The following is a 19,400-nucleotide window of genomic DNA, read 5'->3' as shown; positions in this document are numbered from 1 at the left end:
ACTTCAAATTTATGTATCCCTTAACCTCTTATTGTGGATATAGATGCCACATTTGTCTTTTAATCTTCCTAACTTTGTGTGTGGATGATTCTCTGTCTTTACTGTATGTTTATCTTTACCAGTGAGCTTTTCCGTTTCATAATTTTCTTATTTCTAGTTGTGGGTGTTTCTTTTTTCACCTAGAGAAGTTCCTTTAAAATTTGTTGTAAAGTTGGCTTAGTGGTGCTGAACTCTTGGTTGCAGGCTTTTACTTTTCATTTGCTGCTTTTCATAGTCTCCTTTTGTCATTTAAAGTAGTATGTCTTGGTGTGCTCCTCTGAGTTACACACCAAAGTTGCTATGTGGGACTTTGTGCTTCCTGGACTTGGGTGACTCTTTTTCCACGCTTAGGGATTTTTTCAGCTTGCATTGGCCTCGATCCACAGGATCATAGTTTTCAGGGTAGGTCTGATGGAGCATGTCTAGAAAGCTAGTGCAGGCTTTCTGGAGGGCAGACCTGGTACCTGCCCACGGAGAGCAGAGCTGGGTCTTGGCCCTCTGTTGTGCAGAGTCACCTCTAGGGCTTGTCAAGAGATGGCTGAGGGCTCAGGAAGATTTTAGACATTCTGTCTGCTGGTGAGTGGGGCTGTGTCCCCAGCCAGTTAGTTGTTTGGCATGAGATGTCTCAGCACTGGCATCTTCAGCTTTTGGGTGGGGCAAAGTCTTGGGGCCAATGAGCCAAGATGCCAGGAGCAGTGTTCACATCATAGACTTTTCCCAAATATGGCTGTCAGCAGTATCTACATATCCAGGGTGAGTGGCAGCCGCCACCTCAGACTTCCCAAGACCAGGAGGTAGGTCTGGCCCAGGTTCCTATGAAAGCCACTGCTTTGCCCTGGGTGCTGGTATGTGTCAGATTTTGTATGTGCCCTGGAAGAGTGAAGTCTCTATTTCCCCTGGCCCTGTGGTGCTTCTGAAATTAAGCCTTCCTGGCCTTCAAAGTCACATGCTTTGGGCGCTTATCTTCTTGATACAGGACTTCCAGGCTGGGGAGCCCAACCAGGAGCTCAGAATTCTCACTATTGAGGGAGAACCTCTGCAGCACTGGTCTCCAGTTTGTGGGCTGCCTGCCGAGGGCATGGGATTTGATTATATCATGACTCTACCCCTCCTGCCTGTCTCACTGTCGTTCTTTCTTTATGTCCAGTTGTAAAAAATCTTTTCTGGCAGGTTCTTCTTCATCAGTGGTGGTTCTGCAGATAGTTGTGACTTTGATGTGTTCATGAGAGGACATGAGCTCAGGGTCTTTCTATCCGACCTCTTGGCTGCTGGCCCATTTTCTTTTCCTTTGATATATTACTCTGATAAGACTCAGAAAAACTTCACTGAAATTAAGAGAAATGTTATTAAATTTATGTTAAACTAATTATCAGCATAATTGCAGTTCTCCAAAGTGAATAAATAAATATGAAGCAAAGTCTCCATAGATGTACAATAGGAAAATCTGTCAAAAATCCTATCATTTCTTGACATCGAAGAACAGGAGTTTAATACCCTGAAGTAAATGCTTTTCTACTACTACTGTTTTCTCTAGTTCTCTGGGAGGGTATGATTGTCTTCCAGTGTGTCAGAACACCATCAGGCAAGGCAAAGGCTATCATGACTCAAAATAATTAATCATATAGAAGGAGTACTGAAAAATGGGGGATCAGGCAGGACTGCAAGAATATAGTTGGCTTTTAAACTGGTGTATAAGCACGGTGTACAAAAACCCAGATAGCAACAGAGGAAGTGTGACAAAGCCCATCTGCAGTTGAAATCCAGGAAGGTTTAAATGACTGTGTTGAAAATACAGAAAGAAATAAGGATGAATGGACCTAGGATAAATCACCGAGCAACAACCGCAGTCATCAGCAGGTGAGAGGCTGCCGGATGGTTCCTAGAGTCCTCTTCAGATTGGACTGAGCTCTCAGACATCACTTACCAATCCAAGTGCCGGGTGCCACTACTCCCGCACTGGAACATAGTCTGTGCCACAAGACTGCTTGTTTTATAGGAAGATGTTCGCTTGGTTTGAGTGGTATAGAAAACAGATTCAGAATGTAGCCTTTCGAAGAGCCGCAGGTAAAGTCTCAAGCATGAAGTGATAAAGGCATGTCTCATAGTTCTTCAGAAGAATAAAGATGCAGGCAGAGCCAGGAATATACAGTGAGGGAATAAGGGAAGAAAAGTTTCCAAGCTAAAACATTTGAGATTCAGAGTATAAAAAACTGAATCTACCCAAATACAAATGTATACAGCACAGGGACAGAGTTAACGCACATCCAAAAGCAAGTGTGTCCGCTATCCATGGAAATCTATTCATGGAAATCTTTGCTTTAAAACATTTGTTCCCCTTTACTAAAGGGCACTCTTAAGACCAAAGTTGTCTTATTGGCTGTTGATAAATCTCTCCTGGAAAATTTCTCTTATACTCTTTAATTCCCCATTCAGGAAAAAGAAAAAAATTAGGCCATATAATATGCCAGATAAAGTGCTAATACTGAACTCTAGAGACCCTTTAAATTCTTCTCTTGTACTGGAATGTTATTGAAATTAAATTCTACCTTGACCTCTTGATCTTCAGGGACCTCAGGGTTATCCTCAGCAAAGTAATGGGAAGGGCACTAGTTGAACTCCAAGAGCCGCTGAGGTTCCAGCGTTCTAAACACTAGGCAATCTCTTTGATTCCTTTTGTAAAATGCACAGTGTCTTGCCTGTTATTCAACACTCAGCAGGTTTAAAACTGTTGCCTGGACACTAGAGATAATCAATTATTATAATTATCTTCTTACTAATGGGTTTGAGCTAGGCATGTCTGCATCTTATTATAATAATATAAATGCTTCAGATGCACTATAATACATCGTAGACCTGCCCAAATCATTAGGATCCCAGGCAGAAAATACTCCATTATAATGTATTTTAATAGTGAGAACTATAATTTCTCTGTGTAAAACTACCAAAAAAGTAGTTAAATAATTTTATTCTTAAGTATATTTCCCAGTATACAATAGGGACAGGCCTGATTCAATTTTCTGCATAATAGGCTAAGCCCATACTATTTACTTCTTTTGTATGTTACCCTCTTTGTATATATCTCTATGCTAAAGTGAATTGATTTGTGTTGATTCATGAATATATGTTGCATGTGTTAAGGGTTAAAATGTAATCTTTTCCAAAAAAAAAGATAAATTACTTAAAAACTGAAATTTAGGCAGAGATCAATATGGGAGACTAGGATGTAGAGCTCACCTCTTCCTACAAATCCTTCAGAAATACATCTATATTGGAACAATTCTAACAGAATACTTACTGAATGTTGGCAGATCTCATACAACCAAAGCTACAAGAAAGAAATGACCATGTAACTGGATAGGATGAAGTGGGAAAAAACAAGAGTTGAAATGGGACCCTATACCTGGCAGGGAGTTATGAAATGGGAAACATCCCCTCGCGCTGGAAATCTCCTCCTCTGGCTGGGAAGTCAGCTGGGACAGATTGGGAGGATCAGAGGAAAGGGCAGTAGGCAGGATAGAGAGTGAGCAGCACAAAAGGTCCTTGCCACCTCACTGACTTCCCAGCCCCAGACACATGTCTGCTGGGTGCCCAGGGCCTGGGTTCTGAAACTCAGATTTGAGTAGCCGGACCTGGGGAAAGCACTTGGTTTGGCTGCAGAGAGACAGCCTGAAGGGCCTGGAGTGTGGTCTAGGCCACAGCTGGGAATGCACGTAGGATGGAGGCTGCGTCCTCTGTAAGAGCCACAGTGTCAACACGCGCCCAGTGGGAGGGTTGTGGACCTATCATAGCAGCCTCACTTCAGTGTGCTCACAGCAGGTGCTACTCCACTGCTACAAGCTCTGGGAACGCGCAAGCACAGGTAGGTTGCCATCAAGTGAATGACTACAGGGCAGAAATCTAAGGTGATTCCACAGTGGGTGCTGGTGCACTACGCCAGCAGCTCGCACTGGCAGCTCTGTGAGCGCAGCGCTTGGGGGGACATCTGAGCTGCTTACTTACTGTTGCTCCCCAGGCGGAGGTTGATCCAGGGGTGGCTTCCCAGTGGAGTGCTCTAGTCCTACCTACTGAAACCACTGGTTAAAACTGGGCCAGTGAGCTTCTATTCCAACAACTGGGGAGCAGACCCTGCCACTGAAAGGGCTGTGACAACCACAGAACAAAGAGAAGGCCTCACCCCACATCCGCTGAAGGCTCTGGCCATGGCAACGCACACTTTATCAAGGGCCAGCACAACCTAAGGAAAGAAATGGCAAGCATCCATACCAAAAACAGCCCTCTGGAGCCAAAAATATTGGACTCAGGCTATACAAGGGCACTCCCACATAAAAACAGCCCTTCAAAACCACAGTAGAAAACTGTTTATCCTAAATCAATAGAGTCAGAGAAATATAAAATGAAAAAGCAGAGGAACCATGCCAATAAAAAACCCACACAAGACAAATCCCCTGTTTTAAAATATGAAATAGACCTCTCTAGTCTACCAGACTCTTGAGTTCAAAAAGGAGGTAATAAAAATACTGAAGGAATTAAGAAGGACTGTCAGTAGAAATGCAGATCACTGTAACAAGGATCTAGAGACTATAATGAGCCATTCAAAATTAGACAAGTCAATTACTGACGTGAAAACCAAGTCACAGGCAAAAAATAGCAAACTCAGTAATGCAGAAGACTGAATAAGTGATTTTGAAGACAGAATAACAAATTATACAATCACAGTAGCAGACAGAAAGACAAATAAAAAACAATGACAGTAACACATGAGATCTATGGGATAATATAAAGGGTGCCAATCTATGCTTAAGTAGGGATTGCAGGAGGAAAGGAGATCAAAATGTATTTAAAGAAATTATGGCTGAAAATTTCCCAAACCTTAAAGAAGGAAAAAAGATGCCCGGTTACAGAAAGAACAGAGAGTCCAAAATAAGATGAGCTTGAAGAGAGACCCACACAAAGACATCTAATTGAAATGGAAAAAGTTAAAGCAAGAATCCTAAAGGCAGAGAAAAACAAATTGCAGGTGAACTCCCCCCCTATAAATATATCTGATTTATCCATACCAAGTTTATAGGCCAGAAAAAAGTGGCTAGATATACTCAAAGTCCTGAATGGGAAAAACCTGCAACCTAAAATACTTACCCAGCAAGATTAGCATTTAGAATAAAAGGAAGGCGAGAGAGAAAATTTCTCAGACAAGCAAAAACCAAAGAATACATCAATACTGAGCCTATTCTAAAATAGTGAAAGGTATTCTCTAAATAGAAAAGAAGCAAGAGTCTATAAGGAAGGGGAAGATCACAATAGGAAAAGTAAGCATATAAAAGGATTGTAGATCACTTAAATGAAGCCAGTACATATATTTTAAAGAAAAATTTTTTTAAAAAAATTGTGATTTTAACTATGTGCGTGCATGCTAATTCATTTCTATCATGTCCGACTTTGTGCAGCCCTATGGACTATAGCCCTCTAGGCCCCTCTGTCCATGGGGATTCTCCAGGCAAGAATACCGGAGTGGCTTGCCATGGGATATTCCTCACCCAAGGATCGAAACTGCGTCTCTTATGTCTCCTTCACTGGCAGGCAGGTTCTTTACCACTAACACCATGTGGAAAGCCTGGTTTTAACTACAAGGAACAGCAAAAGGGTATGCATAAAGATGTAAAATAGGAAATCAAAATTACAAGATGTTGGTGAGGGGAGTAAAAAAATGTTATTTTTAGAATGCATGTTAACTTACATTACTACCAGTTTAAAGCAAGTAGATATAATAATGGGTTAACATACTTGAAATGGCTCCTCTGTCCATGGAATCCTCCAGGCAGGAATACTGGAGTGGGTTGCCATTTCCTTCTCCAGGGGATCTTCCCAACCCAGGGATCGAACCCAGGTCTCCCACACTGGGTTGCCTTACCTTCTGAGCCACCAGGGAAGCCCACTTGAAATCCAGGGTAACCACAAATCAAAAACATAAAGTAGGTTCACAAGAACCAAAAAGAACTCAAGCAGTAATAAAAAAGAAGACAAGCCACAAAAGGAAAATCCAAAAGAAAAAGGAACGAAGAATATAAAATAAAAATCTTGGTAAACAAGATTCAAAGTGGCAACAAATACATACCCATAAATAATTACTTTAAATGCCACAGTCAAAAGATACAGAAGGGAAGATTGGACAATGAAACAAGAACCTACAATATGCTGCCTACAAGAGGCCCACCTTGAAGGTGAAGGACATACCTATATGGAAAGGGGAGGGAAAAAGACAGTTTATTCAAATAGAAATGACAAGAAACCAGGAGTAGGAAGACTCATATAGGACAAAATGGACGTTAAAAGCAAGGCCCATAAAGGTAAAGAAGGACATTATATACTGTTAAAAGGATCAATATATATGCACCCAGTATAGGAGCACCTAAATATATAAAACAAATACTAACAGATATAAGAGGAGAAACTGATGGGAATACAATAAAAGTAGAAGACTTTAATGCCCCACTGACATCAATGGACAGGATTCCAGGAAGAAAATCTGTAAGGCAACAGAAATCCTATACAACAAAACAGTTATGCATAACTGGTAATTTTAGAACAGTAAGAGAGTGAAAGTCACTCAGTCGTATCCGACTCTTGTGACCCCATGGACTATATAGTCTACGGAATTCTCTAGGCCAGAATACTGGAGTGGGTAGCCTTTCCCTTCTCCAGAGGATCTTCCCAACCCAGGGATCGAACCCAGGTCTCCCACACTGCAGGCAGATTTTTTTACCAGCTCAGCCACAAGGAAAGCCCAAGAATACTGGAGCGGGTAGCCTATCCCTCCTCCAGCGGATCTTCCTGACACAGGAATCAAACCAGGGTCTCCTGCATTGCAGGCAGATTCTTTACCAACTGAGCTATGAGGGAAGCCCTTGGAACAGGAAATCCCTCCATAAAAGAAAACACATTCTTCCCAAACACACATGGACTGTTCTCTAGGATAGACCACATAGGACGCAAAACAAGTCTCAACAGATTTTAAGAGGACGGATATTATTTCAAGCATCTTCTCTGACCACTGTGGCATGAAATTAGAAATGAGAAACAAGAATATATGGAGACCAACATGCTACTAAGAAACCAATGAGCCAAGGATGAAATCAAAGAGAAAATTTTACAAATACCTCAAGACAAATGGCAATACAAACATAACCATACAAAAATCTATGGGATATAGCAAATGCAGTTTTAAGAGTAAAGTTTACAGCAAATAAAGCTTCCTCAAAAAACAACCCTGATCTACCACCTCACAGAATTAGAACAACCACAAAACCTAAAGTCAACAGAAGGAAGGAAATAATAATTATAAGAGAGGAACTTGAGATTTAAAAATAGAAAAGTTAATGAAACCGAAAGCTGGTTTTGTTGAAAGAATAAACAAAATTAACAAACCTTTGGCCACGCTTACCAAAAATAAACAAGAGAAGACCAAATAAACGAAATAAGAAATGAAAAGGGAGACATAAAAAGTTATACCATATAAATAAAAATTAATCATTAGGGGATACTATAAACAATTCTGCGCCACCAAACTGGACAACCTAGAAGAGACAGAAAAGTTTCTAGAAACATACAGCCCACCAAAACTGAATCAAGAAGAAATAGATAATTTGAACAGACTGATCACTAGAAGTGAAACAACCTATAATTTAAAAAACTCCATGCAAACAGAAGCCCAGGCCTAGATGGTTTCACTGGGGAATTCTACTAAATAAACATTTAAAAAAGAACTTACAGTGGTCTCTCTCAAACTCTTCCAAGGGTCTGAAGAAAAAGGGACATTCCCAAAAACATTCTATGCAGCCACCATCATCCTGATACCAAAACCAGACTAAGGAACTACCAAAAAATAAAATTGCAGGCCAGTATCTTTGATCAATATAGATGCAAAAATCCTAATAAAATATTACCAAACTGAATTCAACAACACATAAAATGAACCATACACCATAGTCATGCTGGATTCATACTAGGATCACAAGGTAGTCAGACATATGAAAATCAATCAGATACATCAGTCACAAACCAAAGAAAGATAAAAAGCATATGATCTGCTCAATAGATGCAGAAAAAAGCATTTGATAAAATGCAGCATCCATTCATGATAAAAACTCTCACCAAAGTGGAAATGGAAGGGATATATCTCAACATAACGAAAGCTATTTATAACAAACCCACAGTTAACATAATACTTAATGGTGAAAACCTGAACGCTTTCTCACTAAAACATGGAACAAGACAAGAATGCCCACTTACCACTTCTATTCAATGTAGTATTTGAAGTTCTAGCTACAGAAATCATACAAGAATTAAATATATCCAAATTGTAAGGGAAGAAGTAAAATTATAATATATGCAGATGACATGACATTATATGTAGTAAACCCTAAAAACTCCACACAAAAACAAGTAATAAGTTTAGCAAGGTAGCAGGATTCAAGATTAGCATACATAAATCAGTTGCATTTCTTTACACTAACAGTGAAATAGCAGTAAGAGAATTTTTTTTTAATCCCTTTTAAAATTGCATCAGAGAAATAAAATATTTAGGAATAAACCTGACCAAGGATGTGAAAGACTTACACGCTGAGAACTATAAAATATTCATAAAAGAAATGGAAGGTTATTTAAAGGAATGGAAAAACTATTCCGTGCTCTTGAGTTGGAAGAATTAACATTATTAAAATGGCCATACGACCCAATACAGTCTACAGATTTAATGTGATCTCTATCAAATTACCCATGACTTTTTTCCACAAAACTAGAACATATAATACTAAAATTTATATGGAATCATTAAAGGCCAGAATTGCAAAGTGATCCTAAGGGAAAAGAACAAAGCAGGAGACAAAATCCTCACCAACTGCAGACAACACTACAAAGTTACGGTAATCAAAATAGCATGGCCTTGGCACAGAAACAGACAAACGGATCGCTGGAACAGAAAAGAGAGCCCGTAAATAAGCCCTCACAATTTTGGTCAATTAGCCTTTGACAATGGAGCCAAGATACAGTGGGAAAAAGCCAGTTTCTTCAGCAAGTGGTACTGGGAACGTTGGACAGCTGCATGTAAATCAATGAAGTTATTGGAACATACCCTCACACCATACCAAAAAACTCAAAATAGCTTCAAGACTTAAACATAAGATATGACCCCAAAAAAACTCCTAGATGAGAACATAGGCAAAACATTCTCTTATATAAATTTATATAAATTGTAGCAATACTTTCTTAGGTCAATCTCCCAAAAGAAATAAAAGCAAATGTAAACAAATAGGACCTAATGAAACTTGTAAGTTTTTGCACAGCAAGGAAAACCAGAAATAAAATGAAAAGACAACTTACAGAAGAAAATATTTACAAATGATGTGACCAAGAAAAGATTCATCTCCAAAATATGGAAACAGTTCATACAGTTCAATATCAGAGAACCCCAAACAACCTGATCATAAAGTGGGCAGGAGACCTAAACAGACATTTCTCCAAAAAGACACACAGATGGCCAACAGGCACATGGAAAGATGTGCCACATCACTAATTATCCGAGAAATGCAAAGTGAAACCCCAGTGGCCATCACCTCAGACCAGTCAGAATGGGGGGGGGGGGGGTGGGTGGTGTGTGTGTGTGTGTGTGTTTCTGTGTGTGTGTGTGTTTCTGTGTGTGTGTGTTTCTGTGTGTGTTAGTCACTCAGTCATCTCCAACTCTTTGCAACCCCATGGACTTCAGTCAGCCAGGCTCTTCTGTCCATGGAATTTTCCAGGCAAGAATACTGGAGTGGGTGGCCATTCCCTTCTCCAGGGCATCTTCCGAACCCAGGGATTGAGCCCAGGTCTCCTGCATTGCGGGCAGATTCTTTACCGTCTGAGCCACCTGGGCCATAAAGACTAAAAATAAGCGATACTGGAGAGGGTGTGGGGAAAACGGAAACCTACACGGTGGGTAGAAATGTAACTTGGTGCAGCCGCCATGGGGAACACTAGGGAGGTTTCTTAAAGGGTTTTAAACATTGAGTTGCCATATGATCCAGCAGTCCCACTCCTGGGCATAGATGCAGAGAAAACACGGCTTCCAAAAGATACACGCACCCCAGTGTCCACTGAAGCTCTGTTCACAAGAGCCAAGCCACGGAAGCAACTTAACTCTATCGACAAGGGATGAAGAAGATGTAGAGTATCTGTATAATTGCTCAGCCATAAAAAGGAATGAAATAGTGACATCTGCAGCATGGATGGACCGAGAGATTATCATACTAAATGAAGCCAAATACCAGAGAATCTTATCTATATGTGGAATCTGAAAAATGACATAAAAATCATATTTATAAACCAGAAACAGATATACAGACATAGAAAACAAACTCAAGGCTGCCAAAGTGGAAAGGGGTGGGCGGGGGATACATTTGGAGTTTGGCATTAGCATAAATAAATTACTATATATAAAATAAACAAGGACCCATTGCACAGCAGCATAGGGAACTATATTCAGTATCTTGTAACCTATAATGGAGAAGAATCTGAAAAAGAATATATGTGTGTGTGTCGGAATCTCTTTGTAGTATACCTAAAGCTAGCACAACACTGTAAACCAACTATAATTTTTAAAGAACTAAAATTTAAAATTCAAAAACTAATTGGATTTCACCATATAGCATCAAGAAAATCAAAGTAAAAATTTTAACCAAAAAAATCAAATATTTCCATATAAAGTGTTAACCGTTCAAATGTAGGGAAGGAAGAGCTAGGAGGTCATGGAATGTGCTCGGAGGAACATCTTTCCATGGCAATAAAACTACATTCGGGTTTAATCAGAACATCGTGAACATACTTAAAGGGACTGTAAACACAATTCGGAAAATGGCATTCACAGTGGGAGCTCCATAGATGTGTTCCCAGTGTGGAGCAGTGCTGCATGAAAACTCCTCTTTAAACTCTGTGCTTTCACTTGTGTGATCATCGACGATATTCATGTGAATTACACATGTTGCAGTAGCTAGAGAATACTTTCATAGCATCACTCTGACAGGGTTTTTAGTGCCTGCCTTTGTATTTAGGTTTACAACCAAGTTGGCTGTAGGAACACTGTGTTTCTAGGCAGAGGCCAAAGGAAACATATAGAGGTAGATTTACTACACAAATGATTTCTTCAGATCCAATGAAGACCAGCTGGTATTATCACATTCTTTGGAAGAATGAAGGTTTGCCAGTTGTTCAACCAGAAAAAAAAAACGATGGTAAAAAAGGATCGTGTAAGACAAACTCAAAATGACTTGTGTGACACAGCAATCAGTACAAAATTTATGTGACTGTTTTGTTTTAGCCCGCTGACCTCCAATCTCATTAAATTGATGATCTTAATTTAAATCATATTATTTGTATAGTACTTTGCTATTTAACTTAAACATGTTTTGGTTTTATAGAATAGTCTTAGAACTACAAGTTTATCAAAGTTATGCCAAGTTTTATGTTTGTATAAATTTAAATAACACTGTAATAAAAGTAGTTTAAATCAATGCCGAAATTCATTGATTTCCTCCTTAAATTCAAACATAATTTAACTATAAGACACTATAAATACAATAAGTAGTTTATACACTCAAATGACTTATAGTCTTGAACTAGGTTTCATGTTTTTTTACACTGCTTCTTCAAAAAGCTCATTTAAGTTGGATGGATTAAATCAACATGCCAATGAAAAAAAATTAATGTGTTCAGTGGAGTTTGATAGATCTTGGTAAAAGTTCTTACTCTGTCTGCCCTTCTGAAATGTATGAACTTGGGTAAGTTACTTCATTTCTCTTCCCTTTAGCATCCTCGTATATGAACTGGAGATAGAATACTTAGCAGGCTTGTTTTGACAATAAAATCTTTTTTTCAATTTATTTAATTGGAGACTAATTACAATATTGTAGTGGCTTTCGCCATACATCAACACGAATCAGTCACAGGTGTACACGTGTTCCCTCATCCTGAACCTCCTTCCCACCTCACTCCCCATCCCATCCCTCAGGGTCATCCCAGTGCACCAGCCCTAAGCGCCCTGTCTTATGCATCGAACCTGGACTGGAGATCTGTTTCACATATGGTAATATACATGTTTCAATGCTATTCTCTCAAATCATCCCACCCTACATGTTTCAATGCTATTCTCTCAAATCATCCCACCCTCGCCTTCTCCCAGAGTCCAAAAGTCTGTTAAATCTTATTAACAGCTAGCTCTCTTTGAAAGAATTACAGGAAATCAGCAACTTTAAATACATCATCTTATTAGTCCTCACAAATTATTATTTCTATTTTATAGATGAAGAAACAGGCAAGAGAAATTAGGTTAGTTGAGCAAGGAATTATACAGGTAGAATGCACAGTTAGGCTTTCCAGGACCTGAATTCAGATTCGGTTGGTAAGTCCCAAATTCTTCCCTACTATGTTATTGCTAGTCCCAAATTCTTCCCTACTATGCTATTGGAATAAACTTCTTAACACAAGGCTAGAGCTTAGTAGGACTTCCACAAATACTAGTATTTCCTTTCTTAATAAGATGATTCTTACTTCTGTCTCTGTATCTCTTCTCATATGAGTTACCAAAAACTTAAGATCACCCTCTAGTGATAAATGATTCTAACTGCAGACTTTTCAGCCTTGGTTTAAGAAAAATGGTGACTGAATATAAATATGAAGGAATTAGATGCTAGGCCAAAATGTATGAGAAAGTGTGCGTTGGAAGGGCTTTAGCATTTATAAATTGCTAGCTTCCTGGATGGTTTGCATTCTTTCTTTTCTAATAAGCAGATATGCCCTATTTCTCTGATAGTAAAATAACTTTTGAGTTTTATTAACTAGAGTACGTTTTTGAAAGTATGGTCAAAATCACTTCCCCCCCCCCAAAAAAAAATATACAGTATGTCACTGGGATCATTTGAACTTGAATATCATCATTCATTATAAAAGAGAACTGAGGCAAACACTGTAATAGCTTCAATGCCTTCTATGCTAAGGTCTTGGTTCCAATACTAAAAATGACATAAGACCTTAGGTATATGAGGTATACTGCTGATTTGAGATACGCCTTTATAAAATTTGTATTTTAGACTATAGGGGCAAATTTATACTTGCTGTTATATATTAAGCAGAATTTATAAGGCAAATTTTAGACCCTAAAATAAAAGGTAGCCATTGTTTGTATCAGACTGAAATATCATTTAGTAGAAACTCAGCAGTTATTCAAATGACTTTCATGAGCATTAGAATGTGTTTCATTGAGAGAAACTATACTGATCAGGACAGAGTCATATCTTTTTTTTTCTTTTCCAACAGAAAATACTCAATCAGGTTAGCCATAAAGAACTGTTTCACACTGTAACATCTAATACTCATTTGCAGATCAGAGCAACCATCTCTCTTAACTGTGCAAGTGTTCCTTGGCACTTGTTAAACAGTATATGGCTTATATAGCTGGTTAAGAACAGGGCTGTCTGGCCCAAAGCTCTGACTGGCCCCAGCTGAGCTGGCCTGACACTTACACCGTATGACAAACATTCCACAGTTCCCACACAGCCTTTCACAGGGATATCTGAAATGCACTTGCACTGACATATGATTGGTGGAGCTTCATCTGGAGAGGCCTAATCAGGATTTGTCTTGCATTTGGTATAAATAAAATGAGCCCATTCATGTGTCAGAACTCATCTCTTGACTACAGAGTGAACAGTAGCCTAAAAGCAATGCCAGCCCACTGGATTTGGCTTACACACTTGCGACATCGCTCCAGAATGTTCTACACAGCACTTTCATCACTCTGTTTTCTATTTTAGGGCCTACTCTTCCCAAGACTCATGTTAAAACAGCCTCTCTTGGGTTGGCTGGAAAGGCAAGATCTCCTTTGCTTCCTGTATCTGTGCCAACAGCCCCTGAAGTGTCTGAGGAGAGCCACAAACCAACAGAGGATCCAGCCAACGTAAGGCCATCCTTGAAACTCGTGGAAGCACTGCTGTGCAAAGCAGCCTGAGCCAACCAGCCCTCTCCATTAAGCCCAAGCCCTCGCTGTTCTGACTGTTTGTTTAGTTCTGTTTCCCTGCACTTGAATATGAAGAGAAAAAACTTTATGGGAAAAAATTACATCAGGGATGTAGTTATGTGAAAAAAATCACTGATACTTAAAGGCAATCTTTATACATAGAAGCTGATGGCAACATATTGAATGACTTTACATACATATATACACACACATATGTGTATAGACATATATATAATATGCACATGTGTGTATATATACACTGTCATCACTATCCTATAGAAAAACAATGTGAACCACGTAGTTTGAAACTTTCTAGGAGTCACATGAAAAGATGTAAAAATAAATAGGTGAGATTAATTTTAATGATATATTATCTAACCCATATAGATATTATCACTTGTTTATGCAATAAATATAAAAATATTATCATTAAGATATTTACTTTTTTATACTAAGTGTTCAGAATATGATGTATATTTTATGTGTACAACACATCTCAGTTTAGACTATTCACATTTCAAAACTCCAGGTGCTTCTTTTGACTTGAGATTGCTGTATTGGACGATGAGATCTAGATTATTCAAGAAAAACAACCCAGACAACTATGACATCATTTGGGGAAAGAAGTAACAAAACTAATCACCTCACTGCAACCTCCCTTTTCATACATAGGGCCAGTTTTTTGAGGCAAAGTGGCTATTTTCAATCCTTGCTAAACTCTAAAGATAACACAGTAAATGAGCAAATCATTTACTGGCAGGCTGAAATTCCTATAAGAAGGTACCATCTACAACCTGTTTAATACCACGAGGTCAAGTTCCCACCAAAAAATGCTTGTGTGGTTATTACAAAGGAAAGCTGCTTATGTAAATTCTGTTTATAGCCTGATGGACAAGAAAAGTAACTAACATACTCAATATCTACCATGTGCTGAACTCACAGGATGCTCAGAATAGCCTTTGAAATAGATATAATCATCATTTTGTACCTGAAAACTACACATCAGAGAGGTTTACTAACTTGTCCCAGATCACATAGCTAGTAATTGGTAGAATCTGATTTGAAACAAGATTTGGTTTTCAACACTGAAGCCTCCTCACAAGGCTGAAGCTGGTGAAGCAGCACACAGTCCTTCATCACTGCCTCTCTTATGACCAGCGTCTTCATCCGATGACCACATGCTGAGCGCAGCCCCTGGGCTATGGGCCGCGGTGTCCTGCATGAGAACGCACAGTGAAATGATCAGGGGTGGCCCCCCTTACAAAAGGAAGGCACCAGCATTCACCTGCACTAATCCTTTGCTCTCATTCTCTCTGTAGGTGTATGAACAGGATGATCTGAGTGAACAAATGGCAAGTTTGGAAGGGCTGATGAAGCAGCTTAACGCTATCACAGGCTCGGCCTTTTAACACGCATCGCCGAATTGACAAGCTGAATTTTCGGGGACCTCTGCAGCATTACCAATTACCCATGAACAGCACACCTGTGTCCAAGAATGCTAACCAGTGTACAGGTCAACCATCAAGACCACTCACTCCTGGAAGATCCTGAAGCAGTTCAGAAGAAAGAGGCAATCCTTCTTTCCTGGGCATCAGGAGTTTCAAAATGAGGACTCTGGGGTCCCTTAACAAAAGCAGATACATCTTCACTGCAGTGTCAAAGCTGAAACTGTGAGAATAGTCCTGGGCCTTTGCCGCTGCAGTGACCTCACTGTCATGACGAATACTTAACGTTCTTCATCAAGGCCTGTCAGTTTCTCCTAACGTGTAGGTCTAGTCTTACAAAAGGCAAGTGCATTATCGAAGCCTGTACCCTGCCATGGCAAACCAGTGCAAGCTGACTATTTTGTTTTCAAATTTGAAGTACAGAGCACCCATGGGAACTTTCTCACCAAAGCATTGGATGTTTTTCTGACAGCACAAAAAAAGTAAACAAGCAAACAGAAGGCGTACGTTCTGTAACGTGGTCACACTTGCACAGGTAGTGGGTACCAGCAAGTGGCTGTAAAATTCGCCCATGTTAGCAAGGTATCTGTAAATCCACCCTCGGTAAACACTGATGTCTGGAGAACAGTAACATTTAAAAATCTCCAGCTAGGGGCATGCTGCCAACCACCGGTCCATTTCCTGAAGGAGGACACAATATGCAATCTTCTCAGACACACGGTAATTATGAGCTTAAAACTTCTAACAAGGCACTGTTCAATCTGGGTGGCTTTTGTGCCATCCCACACTGTGATGATATTTCAAAGCTTCACCAAGTCCGTCTTCCTAAGAAGTCTGGCTGGAAGAGTTCCCCTCTCCATCCCATCCCTCCCTGAGTCCTCCTTGGCAGCCAGCCCTGGGCAGGTGGCCAGCTCCACACATTCCATGCCACCCCCCAGCCCCGACCTACCTTCCTGAAACCCTCTGTGGACATGGCAGACCCATCCCATCCAAGGAAGGGAAGGAAAATGGAAGGCAGTTTCAAACAGTACCTTCTCTTGCGTGATGTCTCTTCCACCAATAGGGTCCTCACTGACTCAGAGCAGGCAGTGTTGGTGAGTGGCAACCACCAGGCTTATTGTCAAGGAAACCTTCTGCACCACGCCTGCCCAGAGTCAGAGAGGAACGGAGGGGAAGACATCGCTTGAGACTTCTGACACACCATCCTAAATCCGGTGGATGCTCTTTAAAAACTGCATCTTTCATTGTGAGCTAGAACCTTAAACTCCTATTGCCATGTTTATCTACAGCTTGCAACTAGGTGAAATTAAAAACATTGTGTGCGCACCCTTTTAGTTTCTGAATTTGCAGCTGCAAATTTGGAGTTAATCCATTTGTGCAGCTGAATCGCCAAAAGGGAGCCAGTTTGCATATTTATCTGTTAGGCAACTTGAAAACCCAATAAGAGAGTTTCAGCTGAATTATTCCTTTCAGCTCTGCCTTTGATTTCAAGCTTGAGTAGGTCATAATTTTAAAAGAGCATGGAAGGAATAGGATCTTTACAACCTAATAGCTCCTTTTATTAGGTGGGTAATTATATATGAATCCCTGAATGAAATATTTTGAGCAAAATGGCACTGTAACAGAAGTAATAATTCAGATTATTTTTTTACAGTTTTATGTCGGGAAGGAAATCTGATGTCAAAGAGAGGGCTTGTTCAAATGGTTCATTAGAAAGTCCGGTCCATTTGTGAAATTGTTCCTTCAACAAGAGTGCTCGTTCAATTTACTTATATTTTCATGAAGTCCTTCTGAAGAGCTATGTGACGTTATCCTCTGGGGCAGATAACTCTTATTCAACATCTAAACACTTAGGCAAACAACACTCCACTGACCTGGAGTAAGGCATTTCATAACATAATATTGAGTCTTACAAAAAATAATCCATGACATCAGGAAAAAAAAAAATGTTCATTAGCCCATCTTACCTTCTCAAGGTCCTAGGATGGCTTTTCCTTTCTAATCCTCACAAACACGGAACATTCTCTGAAGGCATCTGACACCCAAGGAAAGTCATCCTGCGGGTCCAGTTTGGAATGAGCTGCAAATCTTGTGGATTTCAGGGATTAGTCATGTCTTCAATCTGTATGCTGTATCTGCACAATCAAGAGAACTAGCATTTTTACAACATTCCAGACTCCTCTAGTCAAAGTCAATGATCTTAGGAGACACGTTCTTTAAACACATGAAAATATACAGTATATGATTTCAGCATGCTCTTGAAACTGTCTTCATAAACACACTCAATGCTCTATCTTAGTAACTGGCAATGCTAATAAGTCTTAGTTCCATGCAAGGAATATGTGGTAGAATCCATTTACATTTTCACAAGAGGCTCTTGGGAGATTGGCCCAATGGTTTGAACATGACGACTCCAACTCTGTACAACCCTGCTCCCTGTTCTCTCAGATAGTTCACGTGTGTGTACAATTGCCTGCCCACGTGTATAGGTAACTTTTTAATTTCCCGGTCTCCTGATCTCTTGACAAGAAGAAATCTGTGAATAGTGCAAGATAACCTTTGTTTTGCTCTGAGTCTAGTTCATGATGAACGGGGCTCTTTAAGCTCATAAATCTCTCTGATTCCCATCGGGTGATGCTTGACAGCCAACCAGGAGCTCTGCCACCAGGAGTCATTTCTCCCTGAATAAGAAGAAAATAAAACTTGGCAGAGCATGCTCAGACTCCACCCCCCAAACCTCCCACTCTGCTGAACTGTCAGGCATAAGCTGCCTCTTGAAAAAGCTTGGTATGTTTCTTTTGGTATTTCATGCTGATAAGAAAGCTATTTACTTTCTCCTAGGAAGTTCTGCATTTGAGAAACTCACAAAAATGCAGATAGTTCAAAATGCACAGAACACTTGGAGGATGCTTTAGCCAAAAGTTAAATAGTTCTTAGAGACTCACTCTCAGTAAGAAACCAGGCACAGCTCTTTGTAGAACAGAGCTATAAGCTTCTAGAACATTTAAATAATGGAACTTTACATTTGGATATTATAAAGTGCACATACAGTTGAACAAGCTGGAAAAAAATCAAGCGAGAGCAGGAATATAGGAGGTGAATTTATTAAGGCTTCCTACAAGGGGTTGGATATAACATTATTCTCTTCAAAATAAGGGTCATTCCCAGTGACATACATGTTTTCTCCCCTGCATTGGGTAAGACCTATGAAAGTCCACCATTAGTGTGTCATTCCAGACATTTGGAAACTATAATGTTTGGCACTTACTGGCTTTTCCCATAAAGAATCTAAGGACAGGTCTTGCAGGAAGCCTTTGTAGTCTGTGCTTGAAAATGGTTACTCATTCCTAGTTACCCTTGTGATACAACTGTCTATTGACCCTGTTTAAAGAAACATCTTAAGGTCTTCTCCAAACATAACAGAGTGTCTCGCACATGGCTGCTGAACTGAAATTCTATCCACCCCACCCCCAAAAACAGCCACCTCTAAAGCGATCCCCTTACCTTTTATATAAAAAGCTGTGTTCCAGACTGACTCCTTGTCATTTCAGAATGTCCATTTCTAGTTCATGAGAAAGAAAAAAAAAAAAAAAAGAATAACTCCCTAGTTTGACACATGTTTATCAAAAACAAAACTGTCAGAACTTTAAAATAGATGCAGAATGCGGTCACTTTCCCTTCCTGGACCAATTTACTTCATCTAAACGCAGACCATCCCTAAGGCCAGAGGTTAATATCCTCGCATGCTCATCACCCACATTCGCAAGAGAGAACCCCCAACAATCCAGAGCAGCAGTCGGTCGTACACTCAAACCTACTGTTTCTTTTTAAATATTTTCAAAGCAACCTTTGACTTAAAATAATTTGTATTTCTC

At 39.8% G+C, this 19,400-nt stretch overlaps 1 protein-coding gene across 1 annotated transcript in view; it reads left to right on the top strand.

The window, feature by feature from the left end:
• Positions 1 to 19,153, top strand: part of DCC (DCC netrin 1 receptor) — an 811,418-nt gene extending 792,265 nt beyond the window's left edge. Inside the window, exons 28-29 of the mRNA XM_040264220.1 lie at positions 13,878 to 14,020; positions 15,400 to 19,153. Coding sequence (XP_040120154.1) covers positions 13,878 to 14,020; positions 15,400 to 15,489 — 233 coding nt within the window. The 3' untranslated portion in view covers positions 15,490 to 19,153. The remainder of the gene's footprint in view (positions 1 to 13,877; positions 14,021 to 15,399) is intronic.
• The last annotated feature ends 247 nt before the right edge of the window (positions 19,154 to 19,400 follow it).

The sequence above is a fragment of the Oryx dammah genome, unplaced genomic scaffold, assembly GCF_014754425.2.
Source record: "Oryx dammah isolate SB20612 unplaced genomic scaffold, SCBI_Odam_1.1 HiC_scaffold_22, whole genome shotgun sequence".
NCBI classification, from domain to species: Eukaryota; Metazoa; Chordata; class Mammalia; order Artiodactyla; family Bovidae; genus Oryx; species Oryx dammah.
Note: the sequence above shows the minus strand (reverse complement) of the source record. Positions and strands in the feature narration are given on the sequence as shown.